This window comes from Thermobia domestica, chromosome 2, assembly GCF_964235325.1.
Source record: "Thermobia domestica chromosome 2, izTheDome1.hap1.1, whole genome shotgun sequence".
NCBI lineage: Eukaryota > Metazoa > Arthropoda > Insecta > Zygentoma > Lepismatidae > Thermobia > Thermobia domestica.
The window spans coordinates 358,921,728-358,941,081 of NC_137455.1; the positions used below are offsets into that span (position 1 = coordinate 358,921,728).

Consider the following 19,354-nt stretch of genomic DNA (forward strand, 5'->3'; position numbering starts at 1 on the left):
AAAAAAAATCACATTTACTATACACACTATAATATAGGTACGAAACCAGGTCGTATTGTCCCTAATCCCTAACTGAGTTTTAACAGATCAAAATTCACTTTCCTATATTGTCTATTCTTTGGCTTGGATAACGAGCAATATGGCGTCTGTAAAGCTGGTTCCCATTTCTCCTTTATTGTTTACAGTTCACTTCACGAAAAATGTAAGTTTGTCAGCTCCTAAATCATTATACGGCGTTTATCAATGAAATTAACTGGATATTACCTTGAGATAGTTAGGATTTCCATCCTTTTACCGCAGATATGTAGAAGAAGAAATCACGGGCTGCTCCTCGTAGTATGTCTACAATTATTCTGATAACATTGCGCCGAAAAAGCCAGAGGTAGGAGAATTCCTCCAATCAGAACGAAAACTTTAGCCGCGGAAATTACAAAACAAATAGAAATTTGGCAAATCCAGATATAACCGGATCTGAAAGTGACTATGGACTAATGAGAGGGGGTGAGGGAAAGATTAGGTACCTGACTAAATTCTACATTGGTCTGAAATTAAGAAAATTTATATCCAATGACGGAACTATGTTTCGGTATGACGTCAGAATGGTAAACCTTGTAACTTTTCAACTTGTATATCCGAAAATGGGATTTACACTTAATCAAAATATAAATAAAATATATTATTCAGTGGGAATATGGTTACTAATGAAACCTTTCGATTCATTATATTTAATTCGAAGTAAAGAGAGTAAATAAATTGTGTGACTAAACCGAAATTGAATAAAAAAAAAATTACTAGGTACAGGGTGCGTAAAAAAAATTGCCATTACTTTCAACTGTAATGGTACATTACAGAGGGTTCGTGATTTTCCCCCTTGAGCAAGATATTATGGTACATAAACATTTATTATATTAAGATATACGTATATATAGGCTATACAAAAAAAAATATATATATACGTATCCTAAAGCATATGAAATTGAGTGTTTGAGCCTCCTCTTCTTGATAAATTCTGCGTAGGGTAAATGTGCCAGTCTTCGACCACCTAACTCATTTTCTTATCGTCTTTAATCGTTTTTCACTCAATGGAACAACTTAGGAGGATGCAAATAGCTCACATGTGTTCCTAAAACTATATTTTATCTATACTTTATCTAAAACAGATAATTTATACCATTTATGTAATATTAGTCGGAGAAACACCAGTAACTGATTTCTTTTAGTGTTCGACCATTTTTCGTTAATGTTCGACCGCCTACTGTTTAGTAATCGACCACTACTCGGTTAATGTGCTTTTAATTACAGTATGAAGGCTAAAGCATAACTTTACCAAACTAATAGCATCTGTAGATGTTACATCATTAGTTTTTCAGGTATCTCTTCGCAGTTTCGCACAATAGTCGCTGAGATTAAGTAATCTTGTGATAGTTTTGTCAAGAAAGGGACCACCAAATTCATTTAAGGTTCAGTTGAATGCAGCACCAAACATGCTTCGTCTTCTCTGGGTTGAACGGGTATAAACCCCATCTTCTAAATTCGTTTTTAATTACTAATTGTGTTGCTACCTTGTATATCACTCTTTTAATTAGTGGTGCAGAAATAACATGTGTAACATTTTACTCAGTTTCCATGTGAAACTCTCGAAAACGATTTGAACACCGATACGTCGCAGGGTTGAATAATATGTGTGCTGTTTGGTTGAAGGCAATAGAGTACTGTAGCATGGCTGGAACAAAATTCGCTGACTTCCATTGCCAAGTGAGTCTTGTGGATGTCGATTAGCAGAAGGACTGGTTTCCTAATAGAGGGATCATTTACCCATTTTAGGAAGCCATTTGCTATCCATTCGTAGTGTTTCACTTCGCATCCAGCCGCTATCTGACCTGACCTGCCTATGAAAATCTCTGAAGAAACTGTACTGATGACGTCCTTTGGAAGATGTCTTACATAGAGATATACGACCATCGGGGATACAATTTCTCCTGCTGCGGAAAAAGTGCAAAGCAGTGTTAATGTTTCTTTCTCGTTGCCCTTCACCTCGTACATATTTTTCCACGCTTTGGACCCAAACGCCTTTCCTGATTTGTGACACAGTTTAAAGCTGGATTCATCAGCATTAAATATTCGCTCAGAATCATTTAGAATATCAGATTGTCCCGCTTGTTTCAAGTATTTCTCAAGATCTTAAAACCACAAGCGAATGTTTCCCTCGGTTACAGCGTATCGCGCCTTGTTCAAAGTTTAGGGACACGATTTGTGGGTGTCTCCTCAAGTAAGTGTAGTACCAGTTTCACCAGCTCGATTGTCTTTGAACTGCGTTTTGCGTTTTTCTGAATCGATAATTTTTAAACACTGTTCAAAAGATCGTATTTCTTCTGTAGAAAGCCCTTATGCTAACATTAAGGAGCCAGTTTGATAATCCCTCTTCTTCTTTCTGTGTTAGGTATGGTTCTGGATCTATTTTTCGCTTTTTGGGACTGTGACCATGAAATTTATCCATCAGCGTTACCCGAGGAATTCTATAGATTACTGATGCCTTTCGTATGAAGCGCTTTTTTTTTTTTTTTTTTTTTTTTTTGCGACAAGCCTTTAGAGCTTTTTGTAGATCCTCGTTTGAATAAGCTGGCAGTTTAAGCTTAGGCCTACTCACTCATTATCTCTGAAAAAAAAAAAACTTCTTAAGGACATGCAAGGAAAACAGATGTATTCCAGACGTAAGCTGATAGTAGCTATTCCGCTAACAATATCTGAATGCGTTCCACGACGAAGCGAGAATATTGTAATTCAGTATTAAACGAATTTGACCAAATATAATAAATTTATTATTCAAATTAAATGTCATACCCTAACAGTGCCGTTAATTTTCCATGAAAATGTTGGGAAACTACATGAATATTCAGTTACTTAAATTTGACTTTATTTTATGGCCTTTAGGCATTTACGGTTCCGACCGGGATAGGGTGGGGGAGAGGGTGTTGGAAGTGAGACGTCCAGGTCCTATTTTGAAGATATCATTCCAGCATTTGCCTGGTGTGACTGAGGAAAAACCCGAAAGAACTCAGTCAAGATGGTCGACCGCTGGGATCGAACCGAGGACCTTCCGAATGCTAAGCCAACGCTTTACTATTTTTTTCAAAGTTCGTCTCAGCCGAGACATTAAGTTTGAATACTCCTCGAGCCAATTGGAGGTAATCCAATCCTGACAGGGACACGAACACAGAAATATCGAGGACAATTAAAAGTACCCTTGCTCTTGAGAGGGATTCGAACCCTCAGTGGATTGCCTCTTCACCATTACCACAGAGTCACGGCCATTCGGTGAATATTCATGTATTAACGGTAAGACTCAGCAGATGATCATACAAATGTAAATTGATCACTGATTAGTGTTTGAATCAAGAAATTCTGCCAGAAAGTTCAAACGCAAAGCATGGTCGGACACTGAGAAAGAAACAGCTAATCTTCGACCAGTACAAATGTATTACGAAAAGTGGTGGTCGAACACTAGTAAATGTTTTCGTATTCCATTATAACTTCAGGATTGGTAACTAGGTACTCATTTCATGCAGATGAATCCAAAGTTAGTCGTTATTGGTATTTCTACAATTTTTCAGTGCTCGACCACCCTGTGGTCGAACACTAGTTAACAAAGAATATTTCATAAGTCATTGTCCGACCACTACATTTTATTGATTTATTCTTCATACCTTACAGTTATCACTTAAATTTAATTACTAAAATGTGCTCTACAGTTCCATGTAACAGAATAATATTTGCATTTCTTACCTGGTGAGATAAAACTATGGAAAAGCACGAAAAACAGGGCGCTGTCGTTCCCATTTGCAACAGATTAAAGTTGTCGAAACCTCAGTGCGTCTTCCGTAGGCATACATTTGATTGGCTATTACCGAATGCATGTGCAATCTATTTTGACAGTATCTTTGTGATTGGTTCAGAATAAGTTGCAATTCAATTATAACGGAAAAGCATGCTTTTTTATCGGAAAATAAGCCTAATATATGGTTTTAAAGTGAAAAGTGGTCGGCAACTAGGGGGTGGTCGAAGACTGGCACAACCACCCTACTCCACTGACTATTTTAATTTTAAAAAAAAGCGAATCGCGATGTCATTGGCGTACACCAAAGTGTATTATTAGTCTACACGTGATGCATCTGGGGTTGAGTGAACGGTCAAAGAAAATTATTTGCATTGCAGTGATTCTTAACAAATTGAGTTTCTTACTTTTTCAACCATTAAATTAATTATTTCGTTACTTGTTGAAGAGGAAAGGTAATATGTATCACATTTACTGTAACTATCAAGAGCATGTTTCGCCAGGAAAAGTTCGATCTCGCTTATTATCTCTATCGACATAAGGAAGTTTATATATTCCTATTTGAAATGAAATGTTTAAGTTTTACGTCGTAGGGATATGCCGGCTAGGGTAAACGAAACGGTGATGATGAGAAATGAATGAAATGGTGAAAAGAAGAAAGTGGGAAGAAACGGGACAATCCTGAGAAAACCCCCACACGGTGTTTGTCCACCACAAAGTTTATTTGGCGCGAACTGGGATCGAACCAAGGACCTCATGCACCAAAGGTGAACGCTCTACCACTGAGCCACCGCAGTCCTACATTCCTACTTGAATAATAACTTCTGGCTTACCTAGCAAAATCTAGGTTGATCCAAGTTGGTTTCATAACAAAGTAGAATTTACTGATCGCTTCATTTTACTATGTGCATATCCTCGAAGAATATCTTGTGAAAAAATCTCAATAAGTAGCATTTGCTAATCAGGAATATTGCTTATTATTTGCATTAAAAATAGTACCAACCATGAAGCTACTTCTGAAAGGAAAAGGTGAAGTTTCATGTAGCTTGTAACACATACATATATAATTAAATATTACGGTCCCAGTTTGAATAAAATTACTTTAATAATCACCAAAACTTACCACGAAAGTTATTTAAATAAAGTAAACTATTTTTGTTACTTTAAACTTTGTATTTTCTTAATACTTATCATTAATTTTGTAGAACTTAAAAATACACTTCAGTCGTTTATGGCTCCCTCACTTATTATATCTTTAACAGCATAAATAAAACAAGTTTAAACAAGTCTGGCCACAACATTTGTTATCATAAGGTACGGACTATTGTCCTTGTTGTCCTATAACTAAATAGACATAGACAGACGTCATCGTTGCAAACTATTATCCTTGTAGTAAAAGGTAATGTAACAAAAAGAATAACTTACTTATCGTTCAAATGAATGATACGTAACATTTCTTTATATTACAATCATTTTTGTTGGTGACTGTACTTTATATTCGCTGTAGGAATGATTGATGACCGCTCATCAACAGTTATTTGTCTTTGTCATAGGATCTAACATATTTGTTCTTTGTCTGTTTAATCTCCCTTCCACCAGCCGCCATAACGACTTTACGGTTGACGACCATCATCGGTTGAGTTAAAGCGAAAAGAGAAACTGTAACTGCAAAGCATAATGGAACGACGAATATTTCATCTTTTTATCTTTATTACTTAGTGGGCTACATTGTAGAAGTAGGCATTGCTTGCAAGTAACTTTAACTTCACCCTCATTTGGATTACTATTATTAAGTATTCTGCCATTCGGCAGGTCCTGGGACTAATGACTTTTTTTTTTTTAATTTTAAAATTTGGGCCTGGAAATGTTTCTTCCATCTTTCTCGATCTTTAATTTCTTCTTTTAACTCCCAATATTTTCTTTGATTTTTCAAGTCATCGATCAGTTTTGTTCTTCTTCTTCCTATTCCTCGTTTTCCTTCCATCTTTCCTTCTATGGCGGTATGAAGACAGTTTCTTCGCAAGATATGCCCAATCCAATTGGCGTTCCTACGAAAGATGGTGGCTAGAAGTGTCCTCTTCTCTTCTATCCGTTTTAGAACATCTCTGTTTGTTAGTCTCTCTGTCCATTTTATCTTCCACATCTTTCTCCAAAACCACATTTGGAAACTCTCTAAATATTTCTTCTCCAACTTTCGTAATGTCCAAGTCTCTGAACCATAGAGTCCAATGCTCCATATGTAGCAGTTGATCAACTTCTTCCTTAGTTCAACATTAAGCCTGCTAGTTAAGAGGGAACTTTTCTTGTAGAATGCTTCTTTGGCTATGGCAATTCTTGACCTGATCTCTTTGGTGCAGTAAGCGTCTCTCGACAAAATACTTCCCAGATACTTGAAATGATCTACCTCTTCAAGTTCTTTGTTCTATTCTGATCCGTAAGGGCGTGTTTTCAGGGGATATTCTCATGACTTTCAACTTTTCGATGTTAAATACCCACGTAGTTATAGGTTTTAACTTTTAAAATATTGAATCAAAATTACATTTCTTTTAGCGCCACAAAAGTTCGTTTCTCTCGAAATCTCCACATAAGAATTTACCCTGAAATATGTTATTTGATATGATCTATCAACTGATATATGGACCGCTTGGATTCTAAAAGTGGGCTAAATTGAAAATTGGAATTTTCGAGAAGAGAAATTTAAAGTTTAACATCTCATGAACAATTCATATTTATGTTATCACTATTAGTTCGTGCTATCAAGACCATCACTTTTACTTTATGATATTATGATTTACTGTTTACAAGATTTGTTTTAAAAAATATGCCTATCTATAGAAGTGAATGAAGGGATTAGTCCATTTTTCATTTTTTGAACTTAGGCCACTTAGCATAGAAGTGGTGCATATTATATATTATATGTGTTTGGCTTGTTTGAACTTAGGCTATTTAGCATCCAAGCGATGCATATATATTATGTGTGTTTGAACTTAGGCTACTTAACATCCCAGCGATGCATATATATTACGTGCGTCATATTTTTGAAGAATATTTTACTTGAACCGAAATTCAAATTTAAGAATTAATGATAAATTTAAAATTTTTCTCATGAACCATAATATCTACTATGAATAATACGCTCTTGTAAGTGTATCAATATCATCTGAATGATAGATGTGGTTTCCGTACAACATCAATTTTTAGATTTAGAAAGAAATTTTCTCGAAAACTACATATAAGGTTTTACACTCACGCACATCTTATTGTTCAGTACACCAAGGTCTATCAATTGATATGTGTCCCATCTTTGGACAAATTTTTTGTAATACACTAAGAATATTGTAGAATTTAAGAGGTCAATTAGAGTTAGGGACTACTTTTCACAACACTGAAGCCGAGACGTCAATTATAAGACGTGGGTAAAATTCTGTCAGTTACTTTTAATCAACGAGTGCAATTTCGAAAATATTACTCAGAACAATATCAGATTTGAAAATGATGTTACATGCCAATAGGAAGGTATTTAAAGATTAATTAATTTAAATATATTTTTCAACTACGGATAAACGTGAATTTGAAAAGTCAGGGAAAATATCTCTACGGATATTTTCATGCTGAATATAGTGATCGAATTGGAGTGCTAAAGCACATCGGTAATAAGTTAAGGTGCCAAAGATCATATCAGCTGCAAGCATTTAAAATAAGCTCTGCACGAGCAACAAACAACAGAAAAGTGACAATCTGTATCTGTTTTCTCTGTTTCGATTCTTCCACCCGATTCATGCTTTATCTTGCTGGTACTAAGAATAAACTTTATACTAATAAACCACCTTATGTGTTAGTCACATCTCACTAGTATTCTTGACCTACAGTATCTAAATTAGCGTCTATCTTCTGACTCCTCTGTAGCTTTTTAACTACTGGAGTTATGACGATAAAATCAAACTATAATTAATTTGATTTTTTTTTTTAAAAAAACTGCATCATGATTGTCTGAACTTAAGCGGTAACTGTCCGAGTCTTGACCATGTCTTCCCGAGTTAAAATAATATAAAGTTCTCGAGCCTAAACCGCTAATAACACAACTCGACGGCCACTGTCAAACTACTCGCAGAACTAACTATTGAAACCTCAAACTTCTAGTTTTAATTCCCTTGCAGTTTCTTAAAATAGTTACACTCGCATCGCATTTGGTTGCTTTTTATATGAAACAATAAGTCTATCCCCTTTTCTTTTCAACTTTAACCGCCTAATGGGTTTTGGAAGTCTTGCATTATTGTTTACATCGAATATATTGATTAATTTTATAATTATTCTTGATTGTCATCTCATACTGACTATGTACCATAAACTCCATAGTTTTAGCTTTGTAACGTTATTTCTTCTGCTACGTTACATTTCCTGATTCCAAATGTATATAAGAATATTTATGTAGTAAATATTATACATTATACACGATTAATATAAAACAATGATTGAAATTAATAATAAAGCATAATAAAGCATAATTTGAAAAAAAAAATAAAGCATAATGTGGGTTGCTCTAATTATAAATAATCAATACGAAATGAAATAAATATAATACTATGTTAATCAATAATATAAAATATATGAAAATGTCAAAGGCAAAAATTAACTTTCATTATGCAAATTACTTATATATATATATATATATATATATATATATATATATATATATATATATATATATATATATATATATATATATATATGAGGACTGCCCGTCACAGAGCAGCGGATGAGATAAAAATAAAATCGTATTATCCAGATAGTGTAAGAGCTTCTTTTCGGAATGAAAAATACAAAGCATATTCATTTATTTTATAATAAATTTTATTACGAACATAAATTACTTGTATTTAGTAATTTTTTCAAAAAAAAAAAAAAAATCATGATTGCAACAGTAGCCTGAAAGTTATTTCTTGGAATACTAACTTACATTTCTTACATGAGTCACATTCCTTGTCATTTCTTGTTGTCTCGTGTAATCAATACCATGAATCTAAATCTGAAAAGCGTAACTGCAGTAACTGCACATTTTCCTTTGCCTCATATAATATAGTTTTGAACTAATTCGTATTTTATTATGTTTGCCTAATTTTTCATTGTAGAGGTACGTAAGTTACTTCTGAGATGTCCTTTGCTTCCTACAATGATTTACACACACATTTTCTTTGATTTATAACAAATTCTCACAGTTCACAGAATATGCTCTGTTGTCAGAGAGAATACATAAAACTTCCTTCTACAAACTTCTTGTGCTTTCTTCAGAGAAGAGGAAGCAGGTTTCTGCATTTTACTATACATATATCAATACTCTCTTTTACACACAAAATTTTACCTCTATTCGCATTTACACATTTTGCATTCATACTTTAACATCTTCTCTTCTCGACCGCTGCTCCTATTTATTACTCGACAGGTAAAACAAATCCTCTTCAATTATCTTGACATCTTGAACTTTTATGATTATACACGATTTTGTCCTTCTCTATATCTCTTTGACTTTCAATTGAATTGTCAATTTTAAGAAGGGAATGAAGACCAAAAAAATGACAAAATGATTTTTTGTACACTATATAGTTCCCGTATTATTTCCAAGCTTCGTTTTACACGTGAGTGGTATAGTTTTCAAATTCCAGTACAAATTTGGTAATTGTTAAATGAATACTCCACCACTTACTCAACATTTTGGTTTTTGAACTAATTCCCTTCTTAAAACTGAAGATTCAATTATACCTAATGTTGATGGACATTTATTTATTAGAAACTTTACTATTGTATAACAATGATTTTTTATACTTATTCTTTGTTCCTCCTATTCAACAATTCTTCATTATTTTCACTACATACGCGTATTATTTGTATAACATTATAATTTTATAATTATAAAATGCTCAAAGGTTGCTTGCACCAGGATCAAACGTGAAGTGGGATATAAAAGACATTTTCCTGCAGATAAAATGCAACTGAAAAGTGATTGAACTTTCGTACACCGATTGGTTACTGGATTTATCATCATTTGCCTGCACTCAATGTACGTATCTTCGTAATTTAACTTGACACCTTTATTTGCGTTCAAGTATATGTTTCAAAGTTCTAGAATGGTTAATTGCATGCTGCTTGTAATATTAAAGTGAAAAATGTTTAGTAAAGAACTATTGTGTTGGCTGGATGAACAAATTTGTTGACAATTGCTGGGAAAGCTTATCTTGTTACACTGTTAGCTCTTTGTTTTATAATAAGTCCTTGAATAAGTTCAATTGTCTATACCTTTAATTGTCTTCCCAAATTCCTGTTTCTATTCTAATCAACATAAAAATTCTGTTGGTTTATATTAGATTATACTCGTGGATAAATACATACTTAGTTGTGTTTATTAAAGTTTCTATTATTTTATTATTATTAATTTCAAGTTCTCCCCAGAGTACTTTGTATCAGGTTTCGGCGAAGGGAGAAGAAAAGTATTGTTTCTCACTTTGTAAATTTCTCAGACACTTAAATGCCATGAATAGAATTTGAAGATTTTTTTTTTTTTTTTTTTTTTTTAAGATTCGTCATTGTCTCAGGAATCGCATTGAATGTTGTATGGCGGATGTCATATTGTTAAAAACAATGAAAACCAAATATCAGTTAAATACTTTGTATTACTATATAATTGAGAAGGTTCGGCAAAATGATTCCAAAAGTACGTTTTTGTGAGGTTTTGTTACGCATAAATAAAATGTGTAATAAAAAAAATTAAAGATGCTATGTCAGAAGCTATTTCTTATGTCATGACACGCTTGCGTTCTGTACATGTCGTCCCGATTTCGACTCTTGTTAATAATATTTGTCTCGGATACAACTCCTAGTCGTAGTTTAGATTCCATATTAATCAACAGGTACTGTCTCATATAGCATTGCTGCTGAAAAGGACAACTAACCAATCAAATTTATTTCTTGATTTTTTTAGCAGCTGCTTATTTTTCTGTTCCTTGTTTTATAATATCCTCCAGGATTTTACTGTTTGGAAAACTTCTTACGGAACTCTCAGAGTGATCTTATGCCATCTGTTTAGACATGGTTATACTTTCTGAAATACTAGGTTTTCTATTTAATTTTGAAAAGTGTTCATTTTTCTCAATACTTTTGACCTTCTGTTTATTTTATTCCTGATTAGTCTCTGTTACGGATCTAATTTGTTGATTCTATAAGAATGTACTGAGGAAATATTAAAGTATGGAAGTAAAATTTGTCTAATTAAGCGAAAGTTATCTTGTGCACGTCGCATCCCTTTATTCCGATTACCTGATTTCCAATTTCCCACGTACCTCTTTGAGCTAGAGGATTAAGGAATAAGCTTACTGGCACACGCCTAGCTACGTTAGGCGATTAAGCTAGTGCGATCCTCTTCAGACATGACACTCAGCTAAAATATCTCAGCAACTATATTTGATTAATATCAAATAGCTATTCTTCCATTACAGGGACACCCACGGAGGGACCTACCAGATCCGGACCCCCCCCCCAAAAAAAATACTTCCAAACTCAACATACATTTGTACATTTTTTCAATAAAAATACACTCGTCTATCAGAGTAGTGATTGATGTAGCATGAAAATTTGACCTTGCACTTCATCTGTACTCTTTCTCTTACAAAAACAATCTAGTCCTATCATTTGTTCTGAAAATATAGGTGAAAATATTCTAAAATTACTTATCGTTATTTCGGGTGCAGAGTAATACTCGTTCAATGCTACATAGACATGGTGACTTGTTGTATTTGACTCCCCCCTCCAAACAAAAAAATCTGGATGCTCACTTGTTCCATTGTTTAAGTTTGGTACACATTCTTTGTCTTCAATGCATTCCTTAAACCATTTCCATTGCAACAACCTACAAAATATCACAAAATGAATAAAAATACTTCATTTCTTTACAGAAACTTTCTCCTACTATCTCGAAAAGAGCTTTTCCTATTAAACACTTTCCGTTTGCTTCCCCCCCCCCACACACACACACCAAATTAGCATACGTAAGGAATGCGGATTTCACCAATGTCTACTAACTGGTGCTTGCACAGATCGTCTCCTAATGCCTAGTTTCACTACTGTCTACTTTATGTTGTCTATTTTAACTTTTACTAGGTATATTTCCACGATGATATGCACTTCGTTACTCATCGGGAAGTCTGAGAACCAGACATAGTGACAGCACGTTGAGAGAGGTGAGTAGCACACAGAATAAGGGCGTAGAACGCAGAATAACGGGTGCTATTTGATATCACTGTCATTTCAAATACTTTGAGAAAGTGCATATGAAGTGCTGGAGTGCACACTAATCAAATGCTTTTCTTATAGTAACGAATATTACATTACTTATATTATTTACATCTACCTCATCACTTTGTATGTCGCTTGCATATATAAGTTCCTTAGATATTAATCTTTCTTTTTGAAGCAATAATTTTAATATCTTTATTTTCCAAACCTTGATCGGCATATTGATAAATTGCATCACACTTTCTTTTCTTTTTCACATGTGTCTTTGAGGTATTTATCTTGTTTTTACTGCATCTATAAATTCACTGTATTACTCTCTCAATTGATTATTCGTGATTTTTTAAAATTATACAAATATACCACTTAGTTTTCCTCCTTAACGTGTCACAGAACCAAGAGAAACAAACAATACTGTTATTTTCACCTTCAAAATATTCAACTTATCATATTTTTCTGCACGATGTTCGTGAACTACGCATCAACACTGAACATACACGCACATGCATCAAAGTACATCACATTCACTCATTTGTTTACACAGTGCAATGTGTCATCGACCGAATACTAACGGATGAATGATTTGTCCAAGTTCCGAGAGTGGTCCACTGAAAAATCCTTTCATGTTATTATGATGTTGTTGGTGAGGCTGGTTGATACTCTCTGCTGCTACTGGTGGAGGCTGATGGTGGGTCATTTCTGCTGGATGGAACGGTGAATCGTGTGGAGAACAAACCATTCCTGGCGGGTTAGAGCCACGCATTTCTACAAAAGAAAAGAAGAGGAATTGATTTTTTAAAGAGCTTGGAAAATATACAATCTGTATAATATACAAACAAAATTATATAACATTAACTGTCTTCCCAACTTCGACATCCCAATGACCAATACTTTTAAGACAACTTGATGTTACAAAATCCTAACTTAATATACTTGATATTACTCTTATTTTTCTACTACGCACTATACCATATTTGTTACTGTGTTAATTAATTAATTGGGATTTAATATCCACTTCCAGCACCATTTTTATACAGGATGGCATATATGTCACGCATGGGTTTTAATGCCTCATATTTTGTTTGGTAAGTTATTAATGGACGTTTTTCTTTTTCAGGATTGTAAAGGAATTCTGGGAGATTCATCATGGAGAGATTGAGTCTTGAACAACGCACGAAACTGATTGAACTGTATTTTGAAAATCAAAGATCAGTCATACTCACCCAGAGAGCATACCGTCGGCACTTCAATGTGCGCCTGACTTAACTGCTCCAGATTTTTTCCTTTGGGGATATCTCAAAGAACATGTATATGTCAACAAACCAACAACCATCGAGCAACTCAAAAACAATATAAGGGCAGAGATCCGCGCGTTACACCCAGCAACTCTTCGTAAAATTATGCACAATGTACTGAAAAGAGCCAACCTTTGTGAGGCTGCAAATGGCGGACATTTGAAGGACATAATTTTTCACACATAGTGTTTTCCAATCTCCCAAACATGTACTTCTTTCTTGTGACAAGAATAATTACTTGCATTTACGACTCATTGGACAACAGACTCCAAATAATGGAGATAAATCTTAAAATGGAGAAATTTCTTCGTGCATCAACACCACAGCAAAAGCCTGTTTCAGTGCTCCACAGGATTATCAACCTGATTGTATGTTAACATTAGATGTAAGTTGGGTTGCATATGTCCAGGCGTTTATGATGCCAAGAAAAGCACTAGACCCACCCTAATGGAGTTATAGGAGTCATGAGGGCGGAATAGTTTTGCTGTTGACTATACATATGGTTGGATTGAAGTTGCAATGATATAGGGCACATATTTTCTTTGTTTTCCCGAAATTAGAGCTAAAGGTACTGTAATAAATATGGGAACAAAACAACTCTTTCATCTATCACTAGTTGAACGAAACTTAATTTATTTAACTCGATCTGCTTTCTGTGTATAAAGGACTTATTTCTATGGGCGCGAGAAGGAGAGGGGAGGGAAGGGTGGGGCCCGGGCCCTTTGGCTTCCGAAAACAACTTAAGTTTCTTAAGATTTTCTTAATAAAAAATTTAAAAACATACCAAGTGTAATATAGCAACCAGGGAGATGACCCTCCTAGAAAATTTTCTTCGGTCGCCCATGCTTACTCCGTACCAGCCTTTGCAAAAATTGCGGAACGTAAAACAACGTAAAGCTTGCAGAAATCTATTGTAATTGCTTTACCCATTATCGCTAACTAAAACGCAGGTTTTGCGTTCACTTGATAGGTTACAGAACAGTTCCTGAGTCTTTCCTTTTTGGAAAAGTGACTTATACCACTATAACTTTAAGTTGTCCATATTCATCTGAAAGCCCTTCATGACTTATAGACTCTCTTTCATGAAATATTTTTGCAAGTTCGTACAAAATATCGACACATAATCGAAAGCGGTGCTTGGATACATTATACACTTAACGAAAGAGCAAGTCTCAACAAATGTTGCAAATATTTCAAGGAATATGTAAGATATTTCCATTCTAACGCATTGGAATGTTAATTCAATCCACACTGATACCACAGGAAGTGTAAGTATTGTAAAAATATGTCATGCATTCTGTAGACCGAGATTTGTGTAACGGAAACAAAACCATACAATACTTGTTCTTTCAACAACTGGTGTTTAATCTTGGCAAGAAGGCTGATTGTAAACTAATTCTGTACAGCTTTCGGCGTAAGCCTTATTTTGTATTTATAATGTTTTTATTCTTTCTGTTAGTAGTTTAACACTTTTGATTCTAAGCCCGAGCAAGACCTGGGGTAACTTATTAATGCAAAAGGATGAAGCCCGTATAGGATTCGGGATAATTTATTAATGCAAACGGACGAACTCCGAGCAGGAATCGGGATAACTTGTTACTACAAACGGATGAAGCCCGAGGAGGACTCAGGGTAACCTATTAATGCGAACGAACGAAACCCAGGCAGGACTCGGAGTAATATATTAATGAAACCACATGAAGCCTGTGTAAGACTCTAGGTAACTTATTAATCCATAAAGGCGAAGCCCAGGCAGGATTCAGGATAACTTATTAATGCAAAAGGACGAACCCCGAGCAGGACTCGGGGTAACTTGTTAATATAAGCAGATAAAACCCGGCCAGAATTCGGGGTAACTTATTAATGCAAAAGGGCGAAGCTCGGGTAGAACTTGGGGTAACTTGTTAATACTAATGGATAAAACCCAGGTAGAACTCGGGGTAACTTATTAACGCAAACGGACGAAGCTTGGGGAAGACTCGGGATAACTGGTTAATGCAAACGGACAAAGGTCGAGCAGGACTCGGGGTAACTTACTAATGCAAAAGGACGAAGCCTGGATGTAACTTGTTAATGTAGCAATTCCATCCAACAATACCAATAAATGTTGTATTCATCTTAAAATAGAATGTTTGAAGATTTATTTACCATGTGTTTCGTATGCCTACCTTTTATCTACTACCTGATAAATGTCTTTTAAAAATGCACTAAATTGACAGGAAGTTAGAATTTGCTATATGACACCAGAGCGAAAGTGTTAAACATTGATTAAACTTAGTAACGTACCGCATAAACCTCGATATCGGCGAGAAGGTATAAGATCCGGATCTGTGCACTTGGTAGGTTCAGTCTTATATAGTGGTGCACCTAGGATATTGCCTCTGAAAAATAGACAGTATTAATTAAGAACATTACTTGAATAAAAGCAGAAATATTTGCTACGTACATAAATATTCAGGGCTAAGAGAATTAATGGTCAGGTAATTGAAATATAATAAGAATAAATGTAAGATTATGAATGGGAAGCGAATATTTTCAGATATTAAGGATTTAGAGACCACAATCACTTTCACAAGGATTATACTATATGTTATTAAGATTATTTTCTAACGAACACACAAACTGAATAAAAATATCTTGATTTAATTTTAAAATATCATGTACAGTACGCACTCTTTTTATAATTATTGTTTTATTTTTAAATTTTAAAATGCATAGATTTGAGGAATTTCTTCCTACAGCCCTGTAGTTTAAAAACAATTTTCTATTTCCACTTATTGGTATTCAGTACCGATTGTGCAGTGATCGTTGTGGGATAATGAATGCACCCTGAGATGTGAGGTGTTCAATCTACGGTTCATGAGGGTTCTGAAATTTAATATTTCGGAGAATGTTCGGATAAGGACATGGAGCAGTATTTTACAACTGAACAGATCTAAGATGACTTAGGGACGTGACGAATAGAACCAGGCCATTTGTTGAAATAGAAAGATAGCACTTGTATTTCATGTGGATGTTACATTATCTTTTTTAAAAAAATAGGCAAAATAGTGACTCCTGATTCCCCCAAATCATTTACAAATCTTAATATACTGAGGACAACAAAAGGTTGAGTACCCTTGCATTTATGTTAAGAGGTAGTCAACGGCTTATTTTCCATCGTGCTTCCTACTTTTAGTCAATCGAGTTCCTATTTCGATCCCCGGCCAAGTAAGTTTGTGGTGGACAACATTGTGTCCGTGGATTTTCTCGGGGTACTGCTGTCTCCCCCTACATTCTCATTCCACCAATTCTCCCATCATCATTCACTTGCCTTAATCATACGTCTCGTTTAGCCTAAAGATCATAATCGTAGGACGTTAAACTAAAAGATTTTTTCCACCATGTTTCTAGTTTAACTTTCTCTTCTCTTTCGACTTCAGGGGTGGAAACTGTCATATGATAGCTGGCATCACAAGGAAGTAATAAGTGTATATAGTTAGTCTTTATCATATTAGAAAAAAAACTCTATCTCCGTTTCTTAATTCTCTTTTTTCTTTTATTTTCCTAGTTCTTTCCTTTATTGGATATATTTAAACATCCATTCCATCCTGAAAAAAGAAATTGTGGTACGCCCTACATGATTATAGTGTTAAATAGTCTAAATAGTCTAGTTCAATATGCGTAATATAATATTAAATTCATATATATATATATATATATATATATATATATATATATATATATATATATATATATATATATATATATATATATATATATATATATATATATATATATATATATGCTGCCGTATTTAAGGGGGGCTTTCGGGCTTATGCAAGTCCCCCCGAAATTTTATTTCCTATTTTAAAGTAAATGAAATATCTTGCAGAATGTTCACATTTCTAGGAATAAAGATAGCAAAGACTACCGAAACAAAATTGTAAATACACCACTGATATATATATATATATATATATATATATATATATATATATATATATATATATATATATACAGTGGCGGATCCAAGGGGGAGCTACAAGGGTTATAGCCCCCCCTTGATGCTCAGGTATACACTGGATAAAATGGCCTTCTATCCTGCTTTACACTGGATAAAACGGCAAAATATGTTTTTAGCCCCTCCCTTGGTCATATCCTGGATCCGCCCCTGTATATATATATATAATATTATAAATATATTTTGAAAAAGTAAAGAACATTTAATATACTTGAAGAAGAAATCAGTGAAATAACAGTTCTTTTCAAAGAAAAATAAACAATTCCGCAGATGAACAATAGTCTAGAAAGCAAAAACAGCGTAAGGATTTAACACTGTTAATTCACAAATTAATAAAATAAAAACATTCATTAACAGTCGACAGACTAAACTTTAGGTCATTTAGTGGTTAGTCACACCAAAGTCAAATGAGTTTCGTTTCACAGTATGAAACTACAATAGAGTGCCCAAAATATACGAATTCAATACTCAAACGTAAAGAAGTAGTACGTCTGCAACTATTGGTTGTAATAGAGTAGTAAGATCAAAGATAGAATCTGGTTTTTGGAAACTGAATCTATATTAAAAAACCTTTAGACCTAGTCGCCAGTTTTTGTTCTTATGCGATAAATGTTAAAACCAAAAATTCTTAATTTGAACCACTTCCAGTTTGAATACAGGGTTAACAGAGAATATGAAACCTATTCTTGGGAAGCTGAATCGATTGCAAAAACATACATTTCGATATCTCTTACAATTCTTGCTCTACAGAATTCAGAATTGAAATGGGAAGTACCAGTAAATTTCAACAATTTCTTATTTCGGTAGAGGTGTTTCGAGTTTGCGATGATATAACGTATATATACTTTTGAGACACTATGTCGGTTGCGGAAAGCTGTTTGTCTATCTATTAGCATTCATATTCTACCTAACTAACTCTATGGCCTATGGAACCCGGAGGTTCAGTACCGCGTTCACAAAAGCTCTCCACTGACTTCTATCCTTAGCTAATTGGATCCACTTTCTACTTTGTATTCCTATCTCTGCGAGATCCATCTTAATATTATCCTCCCATCTGCGCCTAGGTCTTCCTAATGGTCGTTTTCCTATGGGTCTACCAGTCAAGACTTTGAAAGCGTTTCTACTTTCTTCCATTCTAGCTACATGACCTGCCCACCTAAGCCTCCTAGACTTGACGACTCTAACAATGTTGGGTAAACCGTATAATCTATGTAGTTCCTCGTTATGAAGCTTCCGCCATTCCCCATATTCAGTAAGGATAAATGTTGATACGGGAAATGATTAATTTCGAATCTCTTCCGTTTTGAATAGAGAGTTAAGTGAGAAGATGGAACCTATACGTTGAATCGATTGCAAAAAAAAACTGCATGTCGATATCTCTTACCACTTTTATTTTATTGACAGTATCTGTCCACCGACGGAGGAACAAGCTGTTCTACAAAACTTTCGACACTTATGCATAGTATAGTTTGGAAGCGTAATAAACCTTGACGACATACGTGGAAAACTCGACGAAAACGAACATCATAGTTTATGATGAGAAAAATGGATCTTTACATGCATTTTTATTAGTTTATTCACTACATTTTGTCCTTAGTGTGTCCATATCCAAGCTGCTCTTCTACTAATGTACCCATAATTCTCATACAGTGAAGTAAATCAAAGTTCAAACACATAATCTCAAATAAATTGTTACGTACAAGCATGCAGAAATGAAAGACAGAAAGAAAATAATAACCAAGTGGTTAATTAATTACCCAGGTCCGTAGTTGCACACGTATAATTTGGTGAATCCGTGTTCTTTGTCTCGGAAATAGGAATAGCCACAGCCAACCAGAAAGGTGTCACTCCAAACAAGCTATAAAGACAAAACATTCAAATTAAACTCTTAAATAGTCTATATGAACATATACAGGAATTCTTCAATTATCTTGGGTTATAATT

The 19,354-nt window shown here is 34.4% G+C and overlaps 1 protein-coding gene across 1 annotated transcript in view; it reads right to left on the reverse strand.

Moving 5' to 3' along the window:
• Positions 1-8,704: 8,704 nt before the first annotated feature.
• The window catches only part of LOC145678818 (venom allergen 5-like), a 129,426-nt gene continuing 118,776 nt past the window's right edge, over positions 8,705-19,354 (reverse strand). The window contains exons 5-7 of the mRNA XM_081749359.1: positions 19,168-19,268; positions 15,694-15,788; positions 8,705-12,877 (exon numbers count right to left, since the gene is read on the reverse strand). Of these exons, the coding sequence (XP_081605485.1) occupies positions 12,666-12,877; positions 15,694-15,788; positions 19,168-19,268 (408 nt within the window). The 3' untranslated portion in view covers positions 8,705-12,665. The remainder of the gene's footprint in view (positions 12,878-15,693; positions 15,789-19,167; positions 19,269-19,354) is intronic.